The 16989-nt window shown below is 43.9% G+C and overlaps 1 protein-coding gene across 1 annotated transcript in view; it reads left to right on the forward strand.

Annotated features, from left to right (window-relative positions):
* The window catches only part of Clip1 (CAP-Gly domain containing linker protein 1), a 112732-nt gene that overhangs the window by 26015 nt on the left and 69728 nt on the right, over positions 1–16989 (forward strand). The window contains exons 2-5 of the mRNA XM_051161502.1: positions 4975–5166; positions 6443–7011; positions 12200–12324; positions 14583–14805. Coding sequence (XP_051017459.1) covers positions 5082–5166; positions 6443–7011; positions 12200–12324; positions 14583–14805 — 1002 coding nt within the window. The 5' untranslated portion in view covers positions 4975–5081. The remainder of the gene's footprint in view (positions 1–4974; positions 5167–6442; positions 7012–12199; positions 12325–14582; positions 14806–16989) is intronic.

Raw genomic sequence — 16989 nt, forward strand, 5'->3', positions numbered from 1 at the left:
CACAGCGATCCACCTGCCTCTGCCTCCCAAGTGCTGGGATTAAAGGCGTGTGCCACCACACCCGGCCTACTTTTTTCTTTTTTAACCTGAGAACAGGTCAGGTCTGCTTCTTTGGTCATCTGCTTCTTTGAAATAAATATCTTGCTCCTTTGCCCTTGGGTTCTAGATCAGATCTGAGTTAAATTTCAAGCTTATGATATTAATCTAGTTCAAAAAAATTCAGGCCTGCTTTTGTGTCTCCCGATAATTCAGAGGTCACACAGGACAGCGCAATAGTGTCTTTAGTGTTGATGTGGAGCAACAACACGCCTCCCCTCCCATTTGGGGGCAGAAGTGTGAGCGCTTTAATGAAGGGTCCCTCACGCGCTGCTCCCTGTGCTGCTCCCCGTGCTGCCTGCTGCCTGGAAGGAGATGCTCTTCCTCTTCTCCCTTTTAAGAGTACAAGCAAAACAGTAGCTATTTTTAACTTCTCAGAGCTGATGTAAGTTCTAAAGATAAACATTTTACAAATAGTTCTTGGATTGAAAAATATAACTATAAGGCATCATTCAGTGTTATAAATGCAAAACTCAGGTTATCCACACACACACACACACACACATCTACACACACATAGATATACATATGCACACATATATACACATGTACATATGTATATATACATATACAGACAAGATACACACACACATATATATACATATATACACGCACACACACATATATACATATGCATGCACAGACACGTACACAAAATAGTATTGTTTGGAAAGGAAGACTATGGAGCAATGTGACCTTTTTTCTTAGAAAGGGGGGTCTCAGTCTTCTCTTTTTGGCTTTTTTTCTTTTTCTTTCTTTCTTTCTTTCTTTTTTTTTTTGGTTGTTCAAGATAGGGTTTCTCTGTGCATCTCCGGCTATCCTGGACTCATTTTGTAGACCAGGCTGGCCTCGAACTCACAGAGGTCCACCTGCCTCTGCCTCCTGAGTGCTGGGATTAAAGGTGTGCGCCACCACACCCTTCGTCTTTTTGGCTTTTTGAAACAGGGTCTTACTGTGTAGCCCTGGCTGGGTGGCTATCCTAGAACTTATGACTGTCCTCCTACTTTTTTCTCCCAATTTCTGACATCACAGGTCTTAGCCACTTCCTTGGATGTGATTAGTTTAAATATGTTTAGAAGCTTATATACATCCACACAAGGTCCTTCATGTGGGGAGTGCTGTTTATTATGGTGACATAGCCATTACTTTTTGGAACTATTGGACTTTCTCTGTAGGCCTTGGATATATTTTGTTTTGTTTGCTAGCTGCAAATTCATCGGACTTTGAGATATGTTGGTCCAGGTTTTGGGAACAGCTGACAGCGTAAGCACCACCACATCATAGCTGTCTTGAACCACCAATGAGGCTACTCCATTCACTCCTTTGCTTCTGGTTTTTTGGTTGTTTTTTAAGGTAGGGTCTCATTTTGTAGCTCAGGCTAGTTTTGAACTTGTGTTGTTCTTGCCTCAGCCTCCTTAAAGTTCTGAGATAAATTACTTCTGAAAATGGAGTTTAAAACACTTTGAACGATGGAAGATGTAGCTCGGTTACTACAGTGCTTGCCTAGTGCGCACGAAGCCCTGGGCTTGAACCCAGAACCACAGGAACTATGTGGTAGTGAATGCTTGGAATCCCGGCAGTGGCGAAGGCAGAGGCCACAGGACCCAAGTTCAGAGTCATCCTTGGCAACATATCAAGTTTTAGGCCACCTTCAAGTACATAAGACTTGGTCTTAGCCAGGTGGTGGTGGTGGCACCTTTAATCCCAGTAAACCCAGTACGCTGGGTGGGTGGAAGTCAGGCAGATCAGTGTGAGTTCGAGGCCAGCCTAGTGTACAAAGGGAGTACAGGACAGCCAAGACTACACAGAGAAACCATTATCTTAAAAAAAAAAAACCAACCCCCCCACCAAAAAAAAAAGATCTTAACAAAATTTGTTGAAGCATTATTTGCAAAGTACTTAGTGTTTCCTCGGGCACTCAAGGTTTTTTTTTTTTTTTTTTTTTTAATGTATGAGCGCTCTCTCTGTATGTACACCTGCATGCCAGAAGAGGGCATCAGATCCCAGTGTAGACGATTGTGAGCCACAATGTGGTTGCTGGGAACTGAACTCAGGACCTCTGGAAGAGCAGCCAGTGTTCTTATCCACTGAGCCATCTCTCAAGCTTTCGTTTGTCTTTTTGAGACAGGGTTTCTCTATGTAGTCTTGGCTGTCCTGGAATTCTGTAGATCAGACTGGCCTCTCACAGATTTGCCTACCTCTGCCTCTTGAGTGTTGGGACTAAAGGCTTATGCTACCATGTTGGGCTCAGGAAGTCACGTTTACGTATTTTTAAATTGATTTTTATGTGTGTAAGCATTTTGCATGTATGTGAGTCAGAAGGTTAGAAGAGGGTGAAGGAAGCCCCTGCAGCTGGAGTTACAGGTAGTTGTGGCTGCCTAACCTGGGTGCAGGGCACCAAACTGGGCCGTGTGTCAGAGCAGTGGGTGCTCATAACTTTTGGTCCATCTCTCCTGCCGCTCAGGCAGTCATTTTAAATAATACTCATTCCTTGGTAAGGAGACTACTGGAATGGTGTTACCCAGTATAACTGTAATGACTGAAGTTCTCTCTGTGGCTCTGTGGCCAGTTAATTGTACATTTAAATGCCACCGGGGCATTGCACGTAACATGCACGGTCTAGAGACAGGGTTCCAGGCTTAAGAGTGCTGGCTACTCATGCAGAGGGCTGGAGTTTGGTTTCCAGCACCTAAGTTGGGCAGCTCACCACCACACCTAGGGCATATCATGCTCTCTTCTGGCTTGCACACGCAGCTGCACGCTTACGTACAAGAGGGGGTGGGAAAGCTAAGAAAAAAAAAATATGTTAGGCGTAGCCGGGGCAGGCCGCTCTGTGTGAGCTCTAGGCCAGGCTGATGTACATGGACTGTTGCAGGCTATTGGGGCTTCACTGTGAAGCTCTCAACAAAACAAAAGAGCGCAGCTGTCTCCACCATATAAGGAAACACAGAGGCTGAATGTTGAGCTGTCAGTCTCACTTGGGGGCGGCACTTTAAGATACAAAAATGTATCAAGTAAAGGTAAGCTACAGAGTGTCGACCCTAGTCCACCTCCCTGTGCCCGCCCTTGGTTTCAGACTTGCTTACTAAAGTAATTGAAGTGAGCAAGTGAAGCAAGTACGAGGTCTGGGATGCTCTAGGCAGCCTTCGCTGTGCTCAGAGTCTTGAAGGAAAGGCTTTGATTTGAGGTGAAAGGTTAGTAAGTTGATCACTTTCTTAGATTGATCTGAGGCTCTTGAGCCTTTCTTTCAATTTACCTTTTAAACTTGATTTCTTACAAGAATCTTCTGATATCCATCCAACTGAACTCACTGTCCAAATCACAGGCTTTGTCCTTTCCCTGTCTTCCTTTGTCTCCTGACTGAGCTCACACACACCTTGCCTTTCCCTTCCATCCTAGTCCACTCTTTTGTCTTGTAGGACATTTTTCAGGGTAGTCATATGGTTTGTTTTTTTTCTCATAAGTCACGCTATATGCTAAGTTACTTATTTTTTTTTTGTGGATTCTCCCCAGCTACAATGTAAATTCTATATGTTTGTGTCTATTATATATTATTCTGTCATCTATATTGAGCAGGAAGTATAATTTTTTATTATTATTATTATTATTATTATTATTATTATTATTATTATTATTATTATTTTGGTTTTTCGACACAGGATTTCTCTGTGCTAGCTTTGGCTGTCCTGGACTCCCTATGTAGATCAGGCTGATCTTAAACTCACAGTGATCCGCCTAGTCTCTGCCTCCAGAGTGTGGGGATTAAAGGCATGCGCTGCCACTTGGCCCTTTGATTAGTAGTATTTAGAATGTGATTAGCCAGGCCCAACCTTCCTTCCTTCCTTCCTTTCTTTTTTTCTTTTTTTTTGTGTTGGTGGTTGTTGTTTTTCTTTTTCCGAAACAGGTCTCTGTAGCCCTGGCTGTCCTGGACTTGCTTTGTAGACCAGGCTGTTTTTGAACTAAGAGATTTGCCTGCCTCTCTGCCTCTCGAGTACTGGGATCACAGGCGTGCTCCACCATGCCTGGCTCTGATTGTTTCCTGATTAATAATTTAGTAGTGGTTCTTAAATGCTCCCATCAGAATCACCCGAGTGTCTTATTAAAGTACAGATAGCTGAGCCCACCAAGGTAATGTTTCAGTAGGTTTGAGGTTCTCATTTCTAGCAAGTTCTAGATGGTGCTGATACTTTACACTGTGAGCACCAAATACACCTGATAATTGCCTGTGAAGATACCTATTTTGTGTCTAAAAATCCTCAATGTTAATGCACAGTGGTGGTGTTGCTGCTTTGGGCATAGACATCTGGTCTACGCAGCCTGTAAATCACAGCCCTTAGTGCAGTGTTAGCAGCAGTAATGAAAACAGTAAATACTGAACCGGCTTACGTGGCACCGAGTCTTTAAGTGTCTGAACTGGAGGCACCTGAGGCTGGAAGCTCTTGTAGAATGAAGATGTGAAACTTCTCTAACTCCTACCCAGGTGCGGTGGTGCACACCTTTAACCTCAGCACTGGGGAGGCAGAGGCAGGAGGATTTTTGTGAGTTCAAAACCAGCCTTAGTCTGTGAACATAGTGAGTCCCGAAACAGCCAGAGCTGCATAGTGAGGCCCTGTCTCAAACAAAACAAAACAGCAAAAAAATCTATATAGCAACAATTGGGGAACACTTTTCTTAGGGCTCCTTTACATTCTTAAAAATTAGTGAGTTCTCCAGAATCACCACCCCCATACCCTACACCCCCAAACAACCAAAACAAACAAAATAAAAACTTCCTGGATTCTACTGCTTGGATTAAAAGCATGCACCTCTACCATGCCCGGATTGGAATTTGCAATAACTATGATCTCTGTTCTTCTCTTGACTTGTTTCCTTTTTCAGATTTAATCCAGAGACTGAGTTCTCTATAGAAACATCTACATTTGTATGGATGATTGGGGAAAGATAGTGTCACCAGACAAGGGAAAGCAGTCTGACCTTCCAAGAAAATGAGTATGCTAAAGCCAAGTGGGCTGAAAGCCCCTACCAAGATCCTCAAGCCTGGAAGCACAGCCCTGAAGACACCTGCTGCTGGTAATGCTTTACTTTTTGCTTTTATTTTATTCTTTAAAATTTAATTTTGAGACAGGATTTCTCTGCCCATCCCTGGCTGTCCAGAAACTAACTCTGTAGACCAGGCTGGCCTGAAACTCAGGTTTGCCTGCCACTACCTCTTGAGTGCTAGGATTAGAATTATGTGCCACCATGCATGGCTATTTTTTACTTATTTTTATTTATTTATTTTTTGGTTTTTCGAGATAGGGTTTCTCTGTGTTAGCTTTGGCTGTCCTGGACTTGCTTTGTAGACCAGGCTGGTCTCAAACACACAGAGATCCACCTGCCTCTGCCTCCTGAGTGCTGGGATCACAGGCATGCACCTCCTTACCCGGCTTGAATTCTTTCATTCTTTTTTATTTTATTTATTGCATATGAGTTCTTTATCTGCAGCAGAGGGCATCAGATCTCATTATAGATGGTTGTGAGCTACCATGTGGTTGCTGGGAATTGAACTCAGGACCTCTGGAAGAGCAGGCGGCACTCTTAACCACTGAGCCATCTCTCCAGCCCAATTCTTTCATTCTTAAGCATGACCTCATGTCTGTAGTTAAATGGTGTGACTTTTGTTAACATCACTACTCAAATACAGGAAAAATGGGTCTTAGTGGATCTGACTAGGTATTCTAGAAATGTTCAGGAAGGGAGTCGGGTAGGAGTGAGCTCAGAACTATAATACAGAAATGGAAAAGGACTGCTTTTTTCTCACCTTGAGGACTTACAGTCTGAGTTACAAATGTAGAATAAACCTCAGTCCCCAGCTTACAGAGTTTTGACAGTGTTCTGCCTCCGAGAGAGAGAGAGAGAGAGAGAGAGAGAGAGAGAGAGAGAGAGAGAGAGAGAGAGAGAGAGAGAGAGAGAGAGAGAGAGAACTTGTCCAATATTGTTTTCTCTTTTTATGTTTAAGGTACTATTTTTTTTTTAATGTGTGTGGGTGTTTTATCTGTTTGTCTGTGCATCGTGTGTGTGTGTGTGTGTGTGTGTGTGTGTGTGTGCCCCCGCCCCGCGCGTGCGCACGCGCACACACACACCTGTTACTGCTTAAGACCAGAGTAGGATCTCAGATACCCTGGAACTGGAGTTATGGATTGTTATGTGCCACCATGTTGGTGCTGGGGTTGAACCTGGGTCCCCTGCAAGAGTAGCCAGTGCTTTTAACCACTGAGCTCTCTCTCCGGTCCATTCTGTTTTTCTTTAAGTTAGAAGCTGCTTGACTATGACACCGGGTCTTTTCTGACCTTCCTCTTGCTTTCAGCTGCAGCTCCAGTGGAGAAGACAATCGCCAGTGAGAGAGCCTCAGGCCCTCCGTCCTCAGAGCCCCAGGAAGAGTTTGTGGATGACTTTCGAGTTGGAGAGCGGGTCTGGGTGAATGGGAATAAGCCGGGATTCATCCAGTTTCTTGGGGAAACTCAGTTTGCACCCGGCCAGTGGGCTGGGATTGTTTTAGATGAACCCATAGGAAAGAACGACGGCTCGGTGGCGGGGGTTCGGTATTTCCAGTGTGAGCCTTTAAAGGGAATATTTACCCGGCCTTCAAAGTTAACAAGGAAGGTGCAAGCAGAAGATGAAGCCAACGGCCTGCAGACAGCTCACGCGAGAGCTGCGTCACCTCTGTCCACGGCTGCAGCCACCATGGTGTCCTCTTCTCCAGCCACCCCCTCAAATATTCCCCATAAACCATCCCAGCCAACGGCGAAAGAACCCCCAGCCACACCTCAGATCAGCAACCTTACAAAAACTGCCAGCGAGTCCATCTCCAACCTCTCCGAGGCTGGCTCCGTCAAGAAAGGGGAGCGGGAGCTCAAGATTGGAGACAGGGTGCTGGTGAGTCGCTGCGGCCACTGGGCCTTCACTTCTGCATTCAACGCCTTCTTCCCCCTGCTCTTCTACTTATCCCTCCTCCTCTTCCTCCTCTTTTTCTTTGTAATTTACTCTGCAGCAATGCTGTGCCCCCACTTCCCTCCACCATACCTGGCTAACATGCTAATTTGTTTTTGAAACATAAATCTTTGATTTAGAGCTGGGCGCGGTGGAGCACGCTTTTAATCCTAGAACTCAGGAGGCAGAGGCAGGCGGATCGCTGTGAGTTCGAGGCCAGCCTGGTCTACAAAGCGAGTCCAGGACAGCCAAGGCTACACAGGAAAACCCTGTCTCGGAAAAAAAAATTCTTTGATTTAGAAATTAGCATTTTGCCTGGCAATGATGTTGCATGCCTTTAATCCCAGCACTCGGGAGGCAGAAGCAGGTGGATCTCCGTAAGTTCGAGGCTAGCCTGGTCTACAAAGCGAATCCAGGACAGCCAGGGTTACACAGAGAAACCTTGTCTCGAAAAACAAAAAAACAAAAAAACAAACAAACAAACAAAACAAAACCCCAACCAACCAACCAAACAAAACCCAAGCTATGTAAATTGATAAAATATAGTATGGCTACAAAATGGTACATATTCACTGATGGCACACACACAAATATATAATAAAATCCCATTTTCAGGACGGCAGCCAAAAGGGGTTGCCTGAGGCCATAGCTATAGGAAGAAGTAGAAAATGATCTTTAAAAAAAAAAAAAAAAAGAAAGAAAAAAGAAAAACTGTCATGATACATTCTAGTTTTTTGAGACAGGACCTCTCACTGGGACTTGTGCTTGCTGATTAGGCTAAATTAAAATTAGCTGGGATCTGAGCCCAGAGTCTCCCTGTCTGCACCTCCCCAGCCCTGGTGATAGGTGTATGTCGTAGCAGTGTGCACTTCTATGCTCAGCTTCTTCCACGTGCTGGAGATGAAGCTCAAGTCCTCACGCTTGCAAGGCCAGCACTCCACTGAGCTGTCTCCCCGCCTCTGCCCAATTATTTATTTTTTGTTTTCCTCCGAGACAGGCTATTCTAGAACTCTTTCTGTTGAGTAGTCTGAGCTCAAACTCACCAGAATGCTGAGATTTAAAGGCATGTGCTGTCACCACCTGGCTAACTCAAATTTTTGTTAAAGGAATTCAGACTTATAGTTTAAAATGAAAAAATTTGGGACTGGGCCTATAGCTCAGGGGTAGATCATGTGCCTAGCAGTCAAGACTGTGGGAGACAATCTTTAGCACCACATTGTAAATAATTAAAGTTTTTTTTTTTGAGCTGGAAGTTTATGTAGCTTAGATTGACTTCAAATTTGCTATGTGGTCAAGAATGACTTTGAGGGCTGGAGAGATGGCTCAGTGGTTCAGAGCACTGACTGCTCTTCCAGAGGTCCTGAGTTCAATTCCCAGCTCACAGCCATCTATAAAGTGATCTGATGCCCTCTTCTGGCCTGCAGGTATATATGTAGGCAGAGCATTGTACAAATAATAATAATAATAATAATAATAATAATAATAATAATAATAATAATAATAATAATAAAATCTTTAAAACAAAACAAAACAAAAAAGAATGACCTTGAACTTTTGATCTTCCTTTTTCCACCTACTAAGTGCTAAGATTATAGGTGTAAGCACAGAGGCACAACTAATTAAATAATAAGTAATGAAAACTTTGGTGCCTTTATAAATTTTATTTTTAAATCACAACATAACAATATCCCCAAAAGAAAAATGGGTAAATGGATATTTTGGCACATCTGTTCTGTGAAGTACCAACTAGCAGAACTTATGTCTTTGTGTTATATTTTTTGCTCATTTGTTTATATTTTTTTGATGTAGGGTCTCATATATTCCAGGCAGCCCCTGAATTCTATGTAGATGAGGATGACTTTGAACTCTGCCCTTTGGACTTTCTCTCCCAAATGCTTTATAGTTTGTTTTCTGTTGATGCAGGAGAATTCCTGATGCTGGGTAATTAAGAAGAGAAGGTTAATCTTGGCTGTGGCTCTGGGGGTTGGGACATGTCTCAGAACATGATGCTGGCCTTTTCTTTTTTCTGTTAAGGGCTTCATGGCAGAGGATAGACAATCTTGTGTCCAGAGAGGAACTCAGGGAAGCCAGGCTTGCTTTATTAAAACCCGTGTTCATGGTGTCTAATCCTGTTAGGGCTTAATTGAGTCAGCAGAAAGACATCAGTACATTTATGAGGGCTCCATCCTCTCCCCTTAAACCGCAGTCCTCCCAGTAGGACTTCCTGACACTGTAGCACTGGACACAGCCTCAGGGTGAGGGTTTTGTTTTGTTTTTGACAAAAAATATATCGTGTATCGCGGTTGTCCTTAAACTTATTATGTAACCCAGGATGACTTTGAACTTCTAAGCCTCTTGCCTGTACTTCCTGAGTACTGGGATTAAAGCTGTTGCCAACACACCTGATTTATGTGGCACTGGGGGACCAAACCCAGGGATTTGTGTGTGCTAGGCAAGCACTCTACCAACTGAGCTGCACCCCTAGTCTTCAGTGTGAGTTTTACTGGGGTCAGGCCATGTTAGAACCACAGCAATAGAGAGTAGGAAATGAACCTAGATATGAGTATTGACAACCACTGCGTATGAAAAAATACTGTTTTTATCTCAATGAAAAAATTGCATTGATTTATTATATGTGTTTGAATGCTTTGTTGATATATATATGCGCATTGGATCCCCATGAACAGAAGTTATAGATGTTTGTGAGCTACAGATGTTTGTAGGAACCAAACCTAGATCCTCTGTAAGAGCATTAAGTTCTCTTAAACACTGAGCCATTTCTCCAACCCTTCATGAAGTTTGAAAGAAAGAAAGAAAGAAAAAGAAAGAGAATCCTGAGTCCAGTAATGCAGAGCTGTAATTCTGGCTATTTAAAAGGCCAAAACAGGAAATTCAAAGCCTAGCCAGACGTGGCACACCTCTTTAGTCTTAGCTCCTAGAAGGCAGAGGCCAGCGATTCTCTTGAGTTTGAGGCCAGCCTGGTCTACGTGGTAAGTGATGTGTTCCTGACCAGCCAGGGCTACATGATCGGACCCTGTCTAATAAAAAAGTTCAAGACCTGCATATGGTACAGATGAGTTGAGGACAGACTGACTCGTTAGTGAGACGCCGTCTCAAAAAGTGACAGAGGCTGGAATGAGAGCTCAGTGGTGGTCCTTGCTCAGCATGCACAAGACCCTATGTTCAGTCTTCTGTCCTGGGAAGGGAGAATGACACAGAGCTTAGGGAAAGGTGAGAAAACGGAATGCATGTTCTGAAGAAGTGCTGTAGTAAGGAAAGCGAGTGTAGGCAGATGCGATGCAGGTTGCTAAGCAGCAGTGCTTGAAATGCTGTTGCCATGCATGGACCTAGACCAATACAAAAATGTGTGTTCTCACGTATGCGTGAGGGAAAACAATAATGCTGGTAGGATAATTTTTATATGATAACTAATATTTATATGTATATTAAAATGGTTAGGAAAATATTTTAAAAGAACCTTAGCCTTTAGCACTTCATGGGGGTAAAATGGTGAGGAGTGGTATTTTTAACAGTTGGAAGGAGACAAAATCACAGTGTGAAAAACAGAAGATTCAATCATTTTAAGGTACTTAAATTTTTTTTTTTTTTTTCTCTTCTTTCCTCCTGCCTTAAGACAGAGTTTCTCTGTGTAGCCCTGGCTGTGCTGGAACCCACTGTATAGACCAGGCTGGCCTCAAATTCAGAGATCCATCTGCTTCTGCTTTAAGCTTATTATGTAACCTAGAATGACTTTGAACTGCTAAACCTCTTGCCTCTCCTTCTGAGTGCTGGAATTAAAGGCGTGCACCGTCATGCCTGGTTAAAGTGCTTGCACCTTCATTTGCTATACAATTAATGAGCCCAAACAAAACATGAAGATTGTGTCATTAATTCATGTACACCACTGTGTTGAGACAAAGTACAAGAACGTTTCAAGAATACAGGAGTTGGGGCTGGAGAGATGGCTCAGCGGTTAAGAGCACTGATTGCTCTTTCAGAGGTCCTGAGTTCAATTCCCAGCAACAACATGGTGGCTTATAACCATCTATAATGTGATCTCATGCCCTCTTCTGGTCTGCAAGCATACATGCAGGCAGAACACTGTACATATAATAAATAAATAAATCTTTAAAAAAAAAAAAAAAAGAATACAGGAGTCACCGATGAGCTTTACTTCTCTTTGCTTTGCTCTTGCTGGGTTTTTACTTTTATAACAGATGTTTATATCCAAGCAGGAAAATTGCTCTGAAGAGATCAAGTATTTTCTAAGATTTATCTCATTCATTATTATTATTTATGTGTGCATTTGTGGGCACACATTTTGTGAAATCAGTCCATTCCTTTCACATTTATGTGGGCTCCAGGGATTGGATGCAGGTCCTTAGGCTTGCACCCTGGGGCAGCAAGTGGCTTTACTTACTGAGCCATCTTGCTGGCCTATAATCAAGTGGGTTTTTAAAAAGAGATTTTATTTATTTATTTATTATGCCTACAATCTTGTATCTGCATGTACACCTGCATGCCAGAAGAGGGCACCAGGTCTCATTATAGATGGTTATGAGCCACCATGTGGTTGCTGGGAATTGAACTCAGGACCTTTGGAAGAGCAGCCAGTGCTTTTAACCTCTGAGCCGTCTCTCCAGCCCCTCAAGTGGTGTTTGTTGTTGTTGTTGTTTTTGGTTTTTGGTTTTTCTTGACAGGGTTTCTCTGTGTAGCCTTGGCTGTCCTGGACTTCCTTTGAAGACCAGGTTGGCCTCGAACTCAAAGAGGCCTGCCTCTGCCTCCCGAGTGCTCTGCCTCCTGAGTGCTGGGGGTAAAGGCATGCGCCACCACGCCTGGCACTAAAAGTGGAGTTTTAAGCAAAGGACTATTTTGGTAAATAGCCTTAACAGTTACATGTTATGTAGAATGTTTCATTGTTGGACTGTACCAGGCATCAGGTCAGTCTGGCAGGATGTCACTCCCGTGAGTTGCCAAGCGTGGCGTTAGGATCGCTTGAGAAGGGCTCAGAAGACAAAGCAAAGAAGCTGCTGATGGGATGACGGACTGCACCACCTGTCATTTGTTGGGACCACAGAGGAATACGCTATTGAGTTATTTTGGTCTTAAATTTCACCTTTTCTTCTTCTTCTAGGTTGGTGGCACTAAGGCTGGCGTAGTCCGGTTTCTTGGCGAGACTGACTTCGCCAAGGGGGAGTGGTGTGGTGTGGAGTTGGATGAGCCTCTGGGGAAGAACGACGGGGCTGTGGCTGGAACAAGGTTGGTTGGCGTCGTGGGGCCTCGCAGCTCCCTCTTACAGATGTGTGCTCTAGAGGAGCTCACCATGTATGTGTAATAAAGTGCAAACTGCTGCCTCGGAGCTCTGTGTTTTGTTTTGTGACACCCTCTTACATTTTGGAACAGGCTGGTCTGGTACTGCCTATGTAACGCAGGCTGGCCTGGAATTTGTGGCAATCTTCCTGTCCAACTGAATCTTGCAAGTATCAGGGTTAAAGATATGATCCACTGTAACTGACTAGAGGAGTTATGCTTTTATTCTATTTACTCTACACCCGCGCTCGTGCACACATATAGTTTTTTTTTGAGACAGGGTCTCTCTGTGTAGCCAAAGCTATCCTGGAACTTGCTATGTAGACCAGTATTCTCTATTTCAGCAAGAATCACTTGCTTTTGCCTCCTAGTGCTGGGATTAAAGGTACATACCAGCACACCTAGATTTTTTTTTTTATTTCTTGGGACCTAGCAAGCAATAACTTTTGTTTGTTTGTTTGTTTGTTTTTGAGACAGGGTCTCTCTGTGTAGCCTTGGCTGTCCTGGACTCCCTTTGTAGACCAGGCTGGCCTCGAACTCACCTCAGTCGCCTGCCTCTGCCTCCCGAGTGCTGGGATTACAGGCGTGCACCACCATGCCTGGCTGTTTATTTGTTTTTGGTTTTGCTCTTTTTTTCTGTTTTTTTTTTTTTTTTTTTTTTTTTTTTTTTGAGACAGGGTTTCTCTGTATACCTCTGCCTCCAAGAATATTTTTTATTTGTATGCATGTGCACATGTGTGCATGCCAGAGGACAACTTTGGGTGTCATCTTTAAGATTTCTCATTGGCCTAGTATTTACCCATTAGGCTAGACTGGCTGATCATTGAGCACCATTGCCCAGCAAAGATCATTTTCCTTTTGGCTTTCTTTTTTGAAAATAGCAGGGCGAGCTGGGTATGGTGGCGCAGGCCTTTAATACCAGCACTCAGGAGGCAGAGGCAGGTGGATCTCTGTGAGTTTGAGGCCAGCCTGGTCTACAAATCAAGTCTAGGACAGCTAGGACCGTTAATCAGAGAAACTTGTCTTGAAAAACCAAAAAATAAAAAAAAAAATTAAAAAAAAAAGAAAGAAAGAAAAGAAAAGGAAAAAAACAAAAAAACAAAAAACAAAAAAAACCCAGCAGGTCTTTACAAGTTCCTGGGCATTAAGGACAGAGTTGGGGCAAAGAAAAGGTAATGCCTCTGATGTGTCTTCGTGTTTGGTAAGAAGTCCGTCCTGTGCTAAGGGACTGACTGGCAGGCAGCCTACTCTGCCCTTGTAGTACAGACTCAGTACCGGGGTGTGCGGGGATTTCCCATAATTCTCTTGGTCTCACATAGCACAAGCTGGCCTCAAACAGCCAAGGCTGCTCCTGAGCTCATGGTCCTCTTCATGGCTCAAGTGCTTGGGTTTCAGCTATGGAGTCGTGCCTGGCTTAGAATGTTTCCTTTTCAAATGATTTGACTGGGCCAGTAAGCTATGGGAGATGGCACGTTGTTGCTACTGGTGTACAAGCCTGTTGCTCATGACATCATCTACTCAGCACTGGCCTAGAAGCCACTTATAAGCATATGGACTTTAATCCGCCGAACATCATGATATACAGAGATAAAAATCTCTTAGTAAAACAACTGTAAAGCCATCAAGCCTTCTCACTTTTTTGTGTGTGTGTCCTGTGTATCAAAAAGCAAGCACCGAGTCTTTCACGTGAAGGCAAACCTTTACCACTGAGGTACATCCCCAAAGTCATTCTCTCCTGTTACTGAAACACTGTCACAGTCTCTAGGGTCCTTAGGTGACTGACATTTCTAGCTTGCTTTGGTGGGCCTGCCAGGGTCAGGGGCCTGTTTGACTTGTCTTGTTTGTCGCGGCTTGAAGTGAAGGTTCCAAGCCAGGCGTGGTGGTGCACGCCTGTAATCCCAGCACTCAGGAGGCAGAGGCAGGTGGATCGCTGTGAGTTTGAGGCCAGCCCAGTCTACAATGCAAGTCCAGGACAGCCAAGGCTACACAGAGAAACCCTGTCTCAAAAAAACAAAATAAAACAAAACAAAACAAATAAAAAAGTGAAGGTTCCTATGTTGCTAAACCTCTGCTTACATTTATCAGGTAGTACAACTACTTATGTCCTTGTGTAATCTCACACACTTTAAGTTGGAAGACTGTTGGTTATAGTTGTTGCTTTTTGTGATTAAGTTGTATTTGTTCCTCTTATTGTATTTTCTCTAAAGGTATTTTCAATGTCAACCCAAATACGGATTGTTTGCTCCTGTCCACAAAGTGACAAAGATTGGCTTCCCTTCCACTACCCCAGCCAAAGCCAAAGCCGCTGCTGTGAGGCGAGTGATGGCTACCACGCCCGCCAGCCTGAAGCGCAGCCCTTCCGCCTCCTCCCTCAGCTCCATGAGCTCCGTGGCCTCCTCCGTGAGCAGCAAGCCCAGCCGAACAGGACTGGTAAGCTTCCCCCTTTTCCTGAGGCAGCATATGCCTACAGCTATACCCCGCTTTGCTTGCCTGTGCTGAGTGCTGGCCATAGCTTGCAATGCAAGTCCCTGGAGGCAGTTTTGAAGATGGGACTCCAGCAAGTACATGGGTTTTGAAATAAGATTTTTTTAGTGGCACTTTTGTTCATGAAAGCTTTAATGTATGCCAGTTCTTGAGAAATCTGCAGTAACTACTGTTTTATTCTTTGACATTACTTAGGCCCAATAGATAGAGAAATTGGAGGGATCTCATTGGTCCTGGATGTAGGTCTCTTTCCCTTTGACTTCTAACAATTTTAGGGACCAATGTATTTTGAGAGATCTTAATGCTTTACATCATCAGTGTAGTCTAAGCCACAGCTAATGTGTGGCGTGCTCCTGTGTGAACCAGAGGGCGCCTTTGGAACTTGACGATGCTAGGAAGAGCCATGGTATGTTTTGTTTTCTCTCCCTTCATCTCTCTCTCCTGGTTCCTTTCTCTCTTCTCCTTTTCCCACTTAGAGCATTGAAAGTGGACTCTCCAGAGTTAACACCTTGTTTTTTCTGTTCACATGGTATGTCACTCAGATTATTTTGATTGTCATTCCCTGCCCTTAATTGCATTTCTTGAAAGGGAAATGTCAGCCAGATTCTATTCCCACCCACACTTGGGACCTCGGCTTTTTATGGTGAGCTTGAGGCAACGGTTGGAAAGTTAGATGGTAACTGCAGCACTCGAGGTTCCGGTCCTTGTTGTCATTTACCCTCTGTTCCATCATGGTCAGCAAGAGGCAGGAAGGGTGGTGGAGTCTCTAAGTGGCTGTGAGGCTCCTCTGCCAGCCAGCTGCAGTTTCTTCCTTCTATGTTGAGGTGACATAAATACCTCCCAGAGTGTTTCAGTTTGCATCCTCAACAGTACAGTTAAAAAGGATTCTCTGGAGAAGGTCATGGGACCAATGGAATGGAGGCAAAGAGCTAAGCCTTGTCCCAAAAGGCTCAGCGCGTCCCAATGTAGACATCTGCTCTGCTGTCCTAGGAACAACCCCACGGCTGTGTCTGATCTGGAGGGCTTCTTTCCTTGAGTAATTTACGTCCATTTCTTTGGGGAATAGCAAGCTCTCCCTGCATACTCCAGCGCCCCCACCCAACATTTAGCAGACAAATTCTGATTTCTCATAGCTCACCTCATTTATTGAAGAAAATTATCAAAAGCGATAAGTCTCCCTGTCTTGTGAGACAGCTTTGTTCCTTGGTGTGTTTATGTGGGGTAGCTACAGTTCCTAAAAATGACTGTGATAAGAATATAAAGGGGACATAAAATAACGCAATTTTAACTTACTCCTTAAAGGTGTATTTCTGTCCTAGGAAGATAGAAATTGAAAAGTTAATATTTTGGAATATTCATTTATATATGTGTGCGTATGTGCATGTGGGTGTGTGTTGGATACTTTGGAACTGGCATTTTAGGACACATGATTTCTTGGCTGAGTGCTAGAATCAGAACCCTATGATTTCACAGCAAGCATTCTTAGCCACTGAGCCATCTCTCCAGTCTGCAAGAAAAGTTAGTATTTTAAGTTAACTCTTCATTAACTATAGTGTCTTACCATTAGGGAAAATGCTCCTGTTGGGCACTGTGGTCTTGTCAAACCTTGGACCTTCATTTCCTGTGCTGCTCTGACTGGTTCTTTGTCCTCACAGTTGCCAGCGCCCAGCACCGCAGACATGGTGCTGCTGCACAGAGTGGATCACAGTCTAAGGCTGAAGCCACGTGCTGGATCTAGTCATTTGCTGCGTCTCTTTGGCATACACATCTTTCAGTGTCCCTGAGTTTTCAGGGGCCCTTGAGGCATACCCATGCACATGGTTTGGTGACTTCACCCTTAATGTTCTCAGGAGGAGGTGTTAGTGAGAAGCATAGCTCGACTACGCTACTAGGAGGGAAAGCTGGTCTAATGTTAAAAAGAAAGAAATGGAATTTGCTCCTAATGTGTTTAAATAATTCAAGAAATTCCACAAAACGAACCACACAAGGCGGTGTGGGTTTTGATTGGATTCCTTTACTCTCATAGTCATCAAATTGCAGGATTGTTAATTGATGAAGATCCTCAGTGTCTGCTCATGAGATGAGGGCTCGATAGACTGATGGAGAGCACTCAGGTGACGAGTGAAGCTT

The sequence above is a fragment of the Acomys russatus genome, chromosome 19 (assembly GCF_903995435.1).
Source record: "Acomys russatus chromosome 19, mAcoRus1.1, whole genome shotgun sequence".
Taxonomy (NCBI): domain Eukaryota; kingdom Metazoa; phylum Chordata; class Mammalia; order Rodentia; family Muridae; genus Acomys; species Acomys russatus.